This window comes from Triturus cristatus, chromosome 12 (assembly GCF_964204655.1).
Source record: "Triturus cristatus chromosome 12, aTriCri1.1, whole genome shotgun sequence".
NCBI classification, from domain to species: Eukaryota; Metazoa; Chordata; class Amphibia; order Caudata; family Salamandridae; genus Triturus; species Triturus cristatus.
This window is the reverse complement of record NC_140595.1, coordinates 743,091,598-743,105,774: the sequence shown is the minus strand read 5'-3', so window position 1 is coordinate 743,105,774 and position 14,177 is coordinate 743,091,598. Positions and strand designations below refer to the sequence as shown.

The 14,177-nt window shown below is 47.0% G+C and overlaps 1 protein-coding gene across 5 annotated transcripts in view; it reads left to right on the top strand.

Annotated features, from left to right (window-relative positions):
• LOC146782652 (retinal guanylyl cyclase 2-like) overlaps positions 1–14,177 on the top strand; it is a 465,010-nt gene that overhangs the window by 166,067 nt on the left and 284,766 nt on the right. For all 5 annotated transcript variants that reach the window (XM_085637790.1, XM_085637788.1, XM_085637789.1 and 2 more), the window contains exons 5-7: positions 8,873–8,957; positions 11,687–11,783; positions 13,185–13,322. In XM_085637790.1, the coding sequence (XP_085493916.1) occupies positions 8,873–8,957; positions 11,687–11,783; positions 13,185–13,322 (320 nt within the window). The remainder of the gene's footprint in view (positions 1–8,872; positions 8,958–11,686; positions 11,784–13,184; positions 13,323–14,177) is intronic.

Here is a 14,177-nt window from a genome sequence, read left to right as displayed (position 1 = left end):
CCCGTGCGAGCACCGTGCGTGCACGGTGCGCGCATATAGATATTTATGTACTTTTAACTGCAATTTTCTCAGGAACTACTGAACAGATTGACACCATATATGCAAAAGGCACATGGCTGACCTGAGGACTACCTCTTTGCCAAATTTCAAGTAATTCTGTTCAGCCGTTCGGGCTGTACCTTCGACTAAAGGTCCTATGGGAAAATGCATGGGGTAAACGCATTTTGGGACCCCCCTTTTTTCTCAGCCCCCGCTTGGCGAATCACCCCGAGACTTTCAGGGTAGGAGCTGAGCGGAGCGCCCCATTAGTTTTGAAAATTTCACGAAGATAAGTCAACCGGCGCCAAAGTTATTCAAAATAGAATGTTCAGATTTCCTATGGGAACTCGGTCCTAACTATAACTATCTACTGGTGACCGCCAGTAGATAATATATATATATATATATATATATATATATATATATATATATATATATATATATATATATATATATATATATATATATATATATATATATATATATATATATATATATATATATATAGGTAGTAGGTAGTTATAGTTAGGACCTATTTTCCATAGGAAATCCGTAACATTCTATTCCCAATAAGTCTGGCGCCGGTTGACAAATCTTCGTGAAATTTTCCAAACTTTTGGCCAGCTCCGATCCGCTCCTATCCTGAAAGTTTCGTGGTGATTCGTCAAGCGGGGGCTGAGAAAAAAGGGGGTCCCAAAACGCGTTTTCCCCATGCAATTTCCCATAGGACCTGTTGACGCAGCTACAGCCCGAACTGCTGAACGGAATTACACCAAATTTGGCAAAGAGGTAGTCCTCAGTTCAGACTCGTGCATTTTGCATAAATGGTGTAAATCCGTTCAGTAGTTCCTGAGAAAATTAGAGTAAAAAAGATAGATATATCTATGGCCTCGGAGGATCAGCGCACCCTAAGCGCACCCTCCCCGAACCGAGCGCGCACCCTCCCGATCACGCGCTGAATGCTAATTGGCTGTCAAGTGTCTGTCTACATTCAAAACCAGGAACTGTTGGCAGCCATTTTGTGCCTCGGTAGAATCGAGGCTGAAGAAGTAAGGGGAATAAGTGTTTAAAACATATAAAGGGGGCAGGGTAGAAATACTCTGACCCTCTAGTATTTCTTAGGGGGTCCCAGAAGGACCCCCTGGGGCCCCCTTTTTAAAAAAACAAAACCGGCGAAATGCACGCAGGGTGCGCGGTTCCTAGCACGTTGGGTGTGCGGATCCCAAAAAAATGGAAAAAAAAATAGTTTTGAAAATATAGTTTAAAACATATTAAAAAAAATATAAAACTATATTTTAAACATTAACAATTTTTTTTTAAACAGTGAAATGTGCGCAGGGTGCGCGGTTCCTAACGCGTTGGGTGCACGGATACCAAAAAAATTAAATAAAAAATAGTTTTGAAAATATAGTTTAAAAATATTTTAAAAAATATAAAACTATATTTTAAAACATTAACAATTTTTTTTTAAAACCCAATAAAAACAAATATTTTTTAATTTTTAAAATAATCATTGAAAAAATACGTTTTAAAAAGGTGATAAAAAAGTATTTAAAAAAAACATAATTAAAGGAATTGACACACTGAAATTGAAAAATTTGGAAATTCAATTAAAATCAATAAACATCATAGCTTTAGAGATAAATTATAGATAGGAATTAGCATTTAAAAAACCTTTGAAATTCACTGAATAAACCATAGGTTTCATGCACCTTATAGTTAGGAATTGGCATTTAAAAAACCTTAGAAATTCACTGAAAAAACCATAGGTTTCAGGGGTGTTATAGTTAGCTGGACATTTCCCTTGTACAAAACCCTCGAAATTCCCCCGTTATAGTTAGTTCAGGTAACTATAACTCGCGCGCCCCCGCAATGCACTGCTGATGACGTCACATATTACATCACTCATGACATGGTCAGTGACATCATTGATGGCATCACTGATGACATCTCAAATAACATCACTGATGACATCATCCATGTAATAAATTAGTGCATCTTCTCACACCCTAATATAACCTTTGATTCACCGACTCAAAATTTCAGACGGCCATTCTCAAAACCATAGATACTCCAATACCAATAACTACATACACACTCATTGACTCTTAGGTCTACACACACCTCCACTCACTCACCTGTTGAGTCACTCATATCAATCAATCAATCATGGAATTTATATCGCGCACTACTCACCCGGAAGGGTCTCAAGGCGCTTGGGGAAGGGGGTCTGCTACTGCTCGAACAGCCAGGTCTTGAGCTGTTTCCTGAAGGCCAGGTGGTCCTGGGTCAGCCGCAGGTGGACGGGTAGGGAGTTCCAAGTCTTAGCTGCCAGGTAGGAGAAGGATCTTCCTCCGGCGGTGGCTTTCTGGATGCGAGGGACGACGGCGAGGGCGAGGTTCGCGGAACGTAGCTGGCGGGTGGGCGTGTAGAAGGTGAGGCGGTCATTGAGGTACCCTGGGCCCAGGTCGTGGAGGGATTTGTGTGCGTGGGTGAGGAGTCTGAACGTGATCCTCTTGTTGACAGGGAGCCAGTGCAGGTCTCTCAGGTGGCACGAGATGTGGCTGCGTTGGGGGACGTCCAGGATGAGTCGGGCGGAGGCGTTCTGGATACGCTGAAGTCTTTTCTGAAGCTTGGCTGTTGTACCGGCGTAGAGGGTGTTTCCGTAGTCTAGTCTGCTGGTGACGAGAGCCTGGGTGACCGTCTTCCTGGTCTCGGTCGGGATCCATCGGAAGATCTTCCGGAGCATGCGGAGGTTGTGGAAGCAAGCTGAGGAGACGGCGTTGACTTGTCTGGCCATCGATAGGGAGGAGTCCAGGATGACGCCCAAGTTGCGTGCGTGGTCCGTTGGTTTGGGTGCGGTGCCTAGTGCCGGAGGCCACCAGGAGTCGTCCCATGAGGAGGGCGATGGTCCCAGGATGAGGACTTCTGTCTTGTCCGTGTTCAATTTCAGGCGGCTGATGTTCATCCATTCAGCGACGTCTGTCATCCCTTCGTGTAGGCTGGCTTTGGCGTTGTCGGGGTCTCTGGAGAGGGAGAGAATCAACTGGGTGTCATCGGCGTAGGAAATGATGTTGAGGTTGTGTTGGCGTGCGATGGCAGCGAGGGGTTTCATGTAGATGTTGAAGAGAGTGGGGCTGAGCGACGATCCTTGCGGGACGCCACAGATGACTTTGGTGGCCTCGGAGCGGAACGGAGGGAGGCGTACTCTCTGTGTTCTGCCGGAGAGGTATGAGATGATCCATTCCAGAGCCTTCCCTTGGATGCCGGAGTCGTTGAGGCGCTGGACTAGTGTGCGGTGGCAGACAGTGTCAAATGCTGCGGAGAGGTCTAGGAGGATGAGTGCCGCTGTTTCACCGTTGTCGAGCAGGGCTCGGATGTCGTCGGTGGCTGCGATGAGGGCGGTCTCGGTGCTGTGGTTGGCTCTGAATCCGGACTGCGATGGGTCGAGGGATCCGTTCGTCTCGAGGAAGGCTGCCAGTTGCTGGTTGACGACCTTCTCGATGACTTTGGCAGGGAAAGGAAGGAGCGAGATGGGGCGGAAGTTCTTGAGGTCGGTCGGGTCCGCTTTTGGTTTCTTCAGCAGAGTGCTGAGCTCGGCGTGCTTCCAGCTCTCCGGGAAGGTGGCTGTGTTGAAGGAGGTGTTGATGATGTCTCGGAGGTGGGGTGCGATGGTAGAGGCGGCCTTGTTGAGGACATGATGGGGGCACGGGTCGGTCGGAGATCCGGAGTGGATGGTGTTCATCATGCGTACCGTGTCTTCGGTGTTCACCTCGGTCCATGTCTGGAGGGTGGCGGCGGGGTGCGTAGGTTCGACCGATGAGTGTCTGGGGGTGGAATGCTGAAGCTGTTGTGGATGTCGGCGATCTTGCGATGGAAGTACGAGGCGAGGGAGTCGCAGAGGTCCTGTGAGGGAGTGATGTCGTTGTTGCCGGTGCTGGGGTTGGAGAACTCCTTGACGATGTTGAAGAGCTCCTTGCTGTCATGGGCGTTCTTGTCTAGTCGTTCCTTCAGAGATTTCTTCTTGGTGGTGCGGATGAGCTGGTGATGTCTGCGAGTGGCGAGTTTGAGTGCGGTCATGTTGTCGGCGGTCTTGTTGAGGAGCCAGGCCTTCTCGAAGGTGCGGCAGGCCTTCTTGGAGTCCTTAAGTTCATCGGTGAACCAGGGGGCCTTCTTGCTTCTGGGCCTGGTGAGTGGGTTCTTCAGTGGGGCGAGGTCGTCGGCACAGGAGGTCAGCCACTGCGTGAGGTCGAGGGCTGCTGTGTTAGGGTCCGTAGTCCTGACAGGTGGGCTCTGGCTGAGGGAGGTGGCGAGCTGGTCGGCGGTGATCTTGCTCCAGTTTCTGTGGGGAACCTGCTTCGGGTGATGGTGGACCGTGTTCTTTCTGAAGCTGAAGTGGACGCAGCTGTGGTCAGTCCAGTGAAGTCCGGTGGAGTGGCTGAAGGTGACGTGTTTGCTGGATGAGAAGAGGGGGTCGAGCGTGTGGCTGGCGTAGTGGGTGGGGGTGTTGACCAGTTGCTGGAGTCCGAGGTTGACGAGGTTGTCCAGCAGGGCGGTGGTGTTGCGGTCATTGTTGTTCTCCAGGTGGAAGTTGATGTCCCCGAGGAGGATGTAGTCGGCGGAGGGGAGGGCATGAGGGCTGATGAAGTCTGTGATGTCCTCGCAGAATTGTGCGCGTGGTCCCGGTGGTCTGTAGATGAGGGTGCCTCTGAGGGTAGTCTTGGGGTCGGTGTGGATCTGGAAGTGCAGGTATTCGGCAGCGTTGAAAACGTCGATGGAGTCAGTCGAGATGCGAATGGTGCTCTTGTGTACGATGGCGATACCTCCTCCGGTCTGGTTGACGCGATCCTTCCTGATGATCTTGTAGCCGTCCGGGATGGCTACGGCGATGTCGGGGGCTGAGGAGTCGTTCATCCAGGTTTCCGTGAGGAAGGCGACGTCTGGAGATGCTGTGTCGAGGAGGTTCCAGAGTTCCACGGCGTGTCTGTGGACGGAGCGGGTGTTGAGCAGGATGCACTTGAGGTGGTTGCTGTTGTTCGTCCTGATGGGTGCGGTGCCGGGTCGGAGGCAGGAGAAGTTGCAGGATCGACAGGCGAAGGGTCCATGGGTGCGTCGCGGGGATGCTCGGTGGCACCCGGGGGCTCGGGCGGTGTTTAGTGCGATGAGTGTGGCGGCATCGTAGGTCCTGCGGGGGGGCTGGCGGACGCGGGGGCCAGGGGGTCTGGCCCTGGGCGCGGTCCAGGCGCGGACGGGCGCAGACGGGCTTACCTTTGGCGCACCTTCGGCGCACAGTCGGCGCTCCCGCTGCGCGCCTCCGCTGCGCGGTCGATGAGGGGGCGTCATAAGTAGGTAGCCGGGCGGGAGGGTCGGCTGGGAGGCGGGAGGCTGGGCGACCAATGGGAGGCGAGGGGAGGCGGGTCTGGGTCAGCGGTGGGAGGAGCGACTCACCAGGGGCAGCGGCGGCGGGAAAAGGCGCCAAGAAGCTTAGCGTCCGGCGGGGAGCAGGAGGTGTTCCCCACCTGAGGGAGAGAGGCAGCGGCAGCAGGCAGCAGGCAGCAGGCGGCGGCAGTCAGCAGGCGGCGTCGGAGCAGAGGTAAGGAGCGACCGACTGTGAGGGCACAGTGGGTCACACTGACCGGTCCCCCGTGGTCCCCTTAAGTAGGTAGCCGGGCGGGAGGGTCGGCTGGGAGGCGGGAGGCTGGGCGACCAATGGGAGGTGAGGGGAGGCGGGTCTGGGGTCAGCGGCGGGAGGAGCGACTCACCAGGGGCAGCGGCGGCGGGAAAAGGCGCCAAGAAGCTTAGCGTCCGGTGGGGAGCAGGAGGTGTTCCCCACCTGAGGGAGAGAGGCAGCGGCAGCAGGCAGCAGGCGGCGGCAGTCAGCAGGCAGCAGGCGGCGTCGGAGCAGAGGTAAGGAGCGACCGACTGTGAGGGCACGGTGGGTCACACTGACCGGTCCCCCGTGGTCCCCTTAAGTAGGTAGCCGGGCGGGAGGGTCGGCTGGGAGGCGGGAGGCTGGGCGACCAATGGGAGGCGAGGGGAGGCGGGTCTGGGGTCAGCGGCGGGAGGAGCGACTCACCAGGGGCAGCGGCGGCGGGAAAAGGCGCCAAGAAGCTTAGCGTCCGGTGGGGAGCAGGAGGTGTTCCCCACCTGAGGGAGAGAGGCAGCGGCAGCAGGCAGCAGGCGGCGGCAGGCAGCAGGCAGCAGGCGGCGTCGGAGCAGAGGTAAGGAGCGACCGACTGTGAGGGCACAGTGGGTCACCCACTCATACTTACAGTCACTCAGTACAGGACTATCATATGCATTTATACACCTATATAGACACTCAGACACCGCCAATCATCCATAGACATACTCACACACCTAGTCAATCATGCAAATAATTAATCACACTCCAATTTACTCACCTATACAGTTATACTCACACAAGTTCACGTACTCATAAAAATACTACCACACTCTTACGCTCTTATACAATTACTGATACAAGCACGCACTCATCCATACAGCCACTCTCACAATCACACACTCTCACATATACCCAGTTAAATACTCTCACACACATATACCCTGCCTTTCACATATGTAGTTACTCACGCATGTACCACTGAGATATACATTCAATCACTAACACACCCATCACAGATGCACTCTTAAAACCATGCACCCATAGAATCACCCATTCACACATCTATGCACAGAGTCACACACACCCTACCCACACAAACACTCAGGCACTCATACAGATACTCAGACAACCAATCAATAACCCAAATAGACACTCATATAGCTATTCACAAAACCATGCAGCCACTTATACACCAACAGACAGGCAGATACAGACATTCACACAGTTTAGTCACTAGTCTGCAGTAAGATACATTTAATGACTCACTTATAGAGTCAGTCACACACCTAGAAAATCATCCATTCACACACTTATACACCCACTCATTCTTCCATAGGTCTTTCCCTATATATATTAAACATATTAAAACTCTACAGAAACACAGACTCACTGGATGATGTCATCAGTGATGTCATTTGAGATGTCATCAGTGATGTCACTGACCATGTCATGAGTGATGTAATATGTGACGTCATCAGCAGTGCATTGTGGGGGCGCGCCAGTTATAGTTAGCTGAACTAACTATAACGGGGGAATTTCTAGGGTTTTGTATGAGGGAAATGTCCAGCTAACTATAACACCCCTGAAACCTATGTTTTTTTCAGTGAATATATATATATATATATCTTTTCAGTTACAACAAAGTGACTATCATAATTTTTCAAATAATGCTGTGCATTAAATACAGTCACATCCAATGAAATAATATCAAATTAATTCAACACATCCCCACACACACTCACACCTCTCTCAACTCTACAAACAAATCTCTTGCGCTCAATACATTTACACTCTACACCCCAGAACAACACTGCATGCACAGATGGAAAAACCGGGTGATAAAATCAACCCTCGATTGCTGTGCTGGTAGCTGGGGTGTCTCACTCTCTCTCTGGTCGAAGTACGTTTCAATGGTATAATTATTTGAAAATCATCTTCTTCAGGACCTATTATTTATTACTTTGTAATGGGTGGAAGCAGGGGGGGAGAAAGTTCTGTTCATTTTTCCTCTTCCGGTGTGAATACTCTGAGCTTGCATGTTTCAACTCTATTATTTTGCCTTATGCAGTAGTACAAATACACAGAGCCAGCCTAGTGACCTCTAATACTCTTTCATGTCCATTTTTTAATGCTCAGCTGTGGCATTTCTCAATTAAAATATTCTCTCCAGTCCCAGAAGTTAATACACAGACCTTGCAGAATTGGGTCTAATACTCTTCACTGTCTGGTTATGGATACAACAGAATATATATGCCATGGTATACTTGCTCCTGTCCAAGTGTGAAGACACAGGGAATGTATGTCTGCTCACACTCTAGCCTGTCTGCGTGTAAATACACATGAAGTGTATGCCTTGTTATACTCGCTCCTGTCCAGGTGTAAATACACAGAACGTGTATGTCTTGTAATACTCGCTCCTGTCCAAGTGTGAAGACACAGAGAATGTATGTCTGGCCATACTTTTGCCTGTCCACATGTAAATACACAGAAAGTTTGTCTTGTAATTTTTGCTCCTGTCCAAGTGTGAAGACATGGAGAATGTATGTCTGCTCATACTCTAGCCTGTCTGTGTGTAAATACACAGACCGTGTATGTCATGTAATACTCGCTCCTGTCCAAGTGTGAAGACACAGAGAATGTATGTCTGCTCATACTCTAGCCTGTCCGTGTGTAAATACATAGACCGTGTATGTCATGTAATACTCGCTCCTGTCCAAGTGTGAAGACACAGAGAATGTATGTCTGCTCATACTCTAGCCTGTCCATGTGTAAATACACATAAAGTGTATGCCTAGTTATACTCGCTCCTGTCCAAGTGTAGATACACAGAATGTGTATGTCTTGTAATACTCGCCCCTGTCTAAGTGTGAAGACACAGAGAATGTATGTCTGCTCATACTCTAGCCTGTCCACGTGTAAATACACAGACCGTGTATGTCTTGTAATACTTGCTCCTAAGTGGGAAGACTCAGAGAATGTTTGTCTGCTCATACTCTAGCCTGTCCACATGCAAATATACAGAACATGTATGTCTTGTAATACTCCCTCCAGTCCAAGTGCGTAGATACAGAGAATGTATGTCTGCTCATACTCTAGCCTGTCCACATGTAAATACACAGAACATCTATGTATGCTTCAAATATTATTTTCTACCCATGTGCAAATACTCAGTTTGTACTTCTCCATCTTCCACTCTCTCTTCTCCAGGTGTGGACCCCTTGGCTGTGATGCTTGTATTCTTGTTGATCATCGCGCTGATGGTTAGTGGCATGTGTCTGGCATTTTACATCAGGTAAGTAGAGCTCTGCAACAAGTCCATGAATGCATCAATCAATGCATGAACGAATGAATGATCACATTTTTCTGTTGAGGGTCAGGTTGTGAAACAGATAATGTGAGGTGTGAACATAGCAGATCATCTACAGTGCTCTATATAGTACAATGTGGCTTCTAGACAGAAAGACCAATGGACAACCCGAGACTGTGTGGAAAGGGGTGGTGTTGGTGTGGACAATAGGCTGTACTGAAGTGGGATTTTCTGGACTACGAACGAGTTGGACCGGGGGCAGTGTGGACAACATTTGGCATGGACAAGAGCTTGAGGTAACAAGCGATCACATGGACATGGCATGGAGGAGTGATGTGTGGACATGGGGATAGGACATGGACAATGAATACATGGACAGCACGACAAGTGGCATAAGGAACTAGGGACGTTATAGGCTGTGTGTGGTGTGGATAGTCTTGTAGTGGGAAGTCACATCAGTCTTATTTGTTTGTAGAGCTGGGCCGATGGTAGTCTGAATGAGTAGTAAATATATATTTTTTTCCCTTATGGTTCCTTCTTTTTTCATCAACATAGTATGCCTTATTATTTTGGTTTATTCTAACATTTGCACTTTATAGTGATGAAGAATGCATCAATGCTACGTTATCTCTAACAGGGCCGTATAAGGTAAAATCCAACACACTTTGCTCATGCAGCATACCTGTGAAGGCAGTAGTGAGATGACTCATCTGTGGCTTCTTTGCAAATGCCTGCAAATAGACTAACACATTAGTGATGTACAGAAATTGGTTGCAACCTTCATGTACCCGTTCCAGTATCAGGAACTTGTCCCAACCTTTATCACGACTTTGGTGACCCTTTCTCGCTTTACGGGTTTGCTTTATGATGACTCAAGAACGCCCCTATCTTTCATTAACGATGGTCTCTACTGTGGGGGTGCTTGCTGAAGGACATTGTGACCGAGAAACCAGAATTTGCCAACCCAGGCACCCATCAGACCTATCAGCCTCACCTGATTCTGTGTCACACTTCAGTCAGTGGGATACACCCCTTAAAGGGTGCAACTTGATCACTGACTACAGTGTTGTCTGACAAAAATATTGCTGAAAAAATATCACATAGACACAATATTGTGTCACTGATATCAAGGCCCAAAATATTGAGAAGGTAATAGCAAAATGATAAGAATAGATTTACTATTCTTAACTCCACATCTATGTTCCATGAAGATGTATGTATATATCACCAAGGTACATATATGTGGAGTTAAGTATAGTAAGTCTTTGCTTACTCCTAGAAACGTGCCTTTATGATATTTTTGTACTGATTGTTCTTGACACAATATTTTGTCAACACAATATTTGTTCTCTCATATTTTATCCAAACACCAGCTAAACATCCTTTGTATCACCAGGATGTTTCACGGTCATTCTCCTCCAGTGGTGGAATTTCAAACTGTCATCAAAGCACTGGAAAAAAAAGGGCAAATTGATAGGTTGCACACCTGAAACTGTCTGACACAGAAACAAATCTGGGGCAGGCAAAGCACAGTACATAATGCACATAAGGATAGCTTGTGGAACTGTGACATATGCAAACTAAAAATGATATGCTGAGCATACTGGCAACAATTTAAATGAAAGAAGTTTTCAAAATATTACGAGAAATATCCAGTAGAATCTGAAAAATGCACCTATCACTTCGGAAGAGCATTGAAAGTGCCTTCTGTTCTTCAAATCGAACGTGTCCAAAATCTGTGATACAACCATCAAGCACACAATACCCCCTGAGCTCCCCACTTTAATACCCCTTCCCCTCACTCCTTGTCCACCTCCAACTGTACAACTTCTAGATCAGAGAAGAAGGAAGACTTTGAATATTTAAGTGGCGCCTACTGCTTGGGGTGTTCCTTGCCGCGATACATCCGGAGGCTCCAGATATCATCAGTGCTCCTATCTTCAGTACCTGGCCATCTAAAGCAAATGGTGTTGTCCAGCATGGTGATGAACCGCAGGGCCCTGGTCAGCTAGTGCATGATTAAAATCATGCCTTACCCATCCAAAATGGAGGCCAGAAGGATCTTTAAAATGCATGGAATCCTACAGCTTGTTCTGTGACCAGCAGTCTGGCTTCAGGAATCAATATGATACTGAGGCATGTGAGAAGAAGGAGAAAAGGAGACACATTCTGGAGAAATACATTAGGAAGAGATGATGATGGGGAAGCTTAACGTTGGAAGGTGCATTTTACAAAGACACCTTTCTATTGATTATAAGGGTCCATGAAAAGTCTGACACCTCTATCTGTTAAACTCTTACATTAAGCACAGCCGTGATCCTAACCTTAACCATAACTGTAACTGTAAGCACTACCGCTTAACCTTTAAAACAACCCTCAAAATACTGCTAACCCTCCTCACAAAAAAAGCATACATTATTAATTTGGAAAACATACTCCTAATGGATTCTCTTCATTATAATTCAAAATCAAAAAAAATTCCTGGTCACTTTTCTTCATATAAATATTGTCATTATACTTTTCCATATTTCATCTTTGCTTTTACAATACCTGCATGGTTTGAATGGGGATAGACTCGCAGTCTAGTCAAAGCTTGTATCTGATGCTGGAACACACATTTCTTTTGTCACCCCTGCTGCTCTTTCCTTTTCCTTTCACAATTTTCCATTTTCTGTTGCAACTCCTTATTTCTCCCCATGCCCTCTCTCTTTTAGGCGCCGAGTCCAACATGCAAATATGATGAAGGGGCCTAACAAAATAATTCTCACCATGGGAGATTTGGCATTTATCAACACTCAAACCAGCAAAAAGGTGAGTAACTGCTGAGCAAGGTCTGTGGGAGATGGAGGACCCAATGCAACGTACATTCCATCTCTCCTGCACCCCCCTCTCCCCCAGAAGAGACCGTAGAGGTAGCAGGGAATGGAGATGCTATGATACAATCTCTAGCCTCTTCCCATGGGCTGTGTCGTCTGCTGTGCTAACACCGCTGTAGGGGCTGCTGTGCAATCCTACGTCACTCACTTTGGGGCTCTGCTATGCTCTCATTCAGCATCATGTGTGCGATGCAACAGAGCAGGCTTCATGCAAAACTGAAGACTACGTCACTCCTTGTCACCCTCACCTCTGTGGGAGTGTAAAGCAAGGCTCTGGACTCCTTCATGAATAGCCTTGGCTCCTTAGGATCTTCCAGGTGCTGTTTGAGGAGATGTTCAGCCCTCCATGATTGTCTGCAAAAGTTACTGTCAGCATGATGGTTATTAGTAGAGAAGCTGCTGTCTTCCAACATTGACCTGCTTGTCTTAAGAATTTCCCTTCCTCTGGATAAAGGAGTATATTCCTTGAACATTCCCATTCCTTGGGATAAATAATTCTGATCCCTACATTTAGCCCTTAATTGGAATGAACCAACCATGCTTTCTACCCCTACTAGTCTGAACCCTACATATTGCCTTACTTAGAATACAGCACTTTATAATTGTCTCTTCCTTGGATTAAGCTAATCAGAACTCTACCTATTACCTTGACTTAGGATAAAACACCATGAGGTCTATAGATTGCCCTGTGTTGGAATAAAACAATTTGAATCCTATATAATGCCTTTCTTGCAATAAATAACTGTGCACAGTTAATTGGCACTATATGGAGGTCAGTAATATCAACCAATAATTATATGGCATCCAGTGCATTACCTGACACTACATCATCATAATAAGCCTACTATTATTGTTCAAATCTTTCTTTTGTAATTTATTGTACTATTGAGTGTAGCGCTTAGGTTGATGTAGTGGATATAAAATAATTGCCATGCATTTTAATGGCAGCAGTATAGTGGCTGTAGGCCATATGAACCCTATATATTGCCCTTGCTTGGAATGAGTGAGTTTGAACCCTACCTATTGCCCATACTTTGAATGAACTAGTCTGAGCCCTCCCTATCGCCCATGCTTAAAATAATCCAGTCTGAATGTCCCTATTGCCCTTCCTTGGAATGAACTAGACTGAATCCTACCTTTTGCCCTTAGTCTAAACTAATTTGAACCCTACCTATTAGTGTTCCTTTGAATAAACTAGTCGGAACCCTACCTATTTCCCTTACCTAGAATAAAGCAGTCTGAACCTGGCCTATTGCACTTCTTTGAAATACACTAGTCCAAACCCTATCTACTGCTCTTCCTTGTAATAAACTATTCTTAACTTTTTTTGTTGCAGAAAGTAAGCAGCAACGAGAGCCGAACCAGCCTGGGTGGGAGGAGCGTCAGTGACATGAAGAGCATGAAGACCCCCCGGCATTCAGGGTCAGCCAATTCTGTGGCAACCCCTGACAGCTCCTGTCTAGCGGTATATGAGGTACGCCTACCCCATCCCTTGCTTTGTGGCACTGGGGCCCGGCAGGGTTAGTTGACTGGCAGATCTGGGTAGATCGATTGAAAGGGCTTTACACAGAGAGGGGCGAGTCACTGGCACACTGGGACATCCTATTGAATTAGTAACAGATAGAGCTATATTCTTTCGCAGAATGTTATTTTAGTGTTCATGTCTGTTAACCAATCATTCTGTTAACTGTCTGACATTGTGAAATGAAGGGGGATCCTGTACTAATCCAGAAAACTTTAGCATTGCTGTTGTTCAACTTCGCTGGGTATAGTCACATGCATGGTGGGATGGAGTTAGGAAAGGACCTTGCAGGGTCGTTTGGTTGATACTGTTCTAGCTCGAAGTCACTGGTTTTCCTCCAATCCAACGCACTTGAGCAGCCAGTCAGCTTTGCTGCAGTACTTCAGGGGGGAGCACAGTCAATACAGTGTTACATTTACACAGACATACATTTGCACCTACCACCACTCCGCCTTCTTGTACAATGTCATAGTACATAAGCATCTGCATCAAATAGGATTAGGGCTTGGCTTAAGAGTTAGGGTTAAGTGAAGGGGAAGGCTAGAGTCACTGTTCAAGATTAGTGATAATGTAAGGGTTTAGGTAAAGTTGAAGGTATGTAACAGGCTTATTTGCATTGCTAATGTTATACTTGGGGACAGGGACAATCTTAAGGATTCCAGTAGGGTTTATGTAAGATTTAGATTTATGGTAAGGCTTAAGGGTATGGTAAGGACTAGGGTTAAGTTTAATATTAGGTTTAGGTATGGAACAGAAATAGGTTCCGAGTACGTCCTTAGGCAGAAGACAATGGGAAAGGTTAAGGCT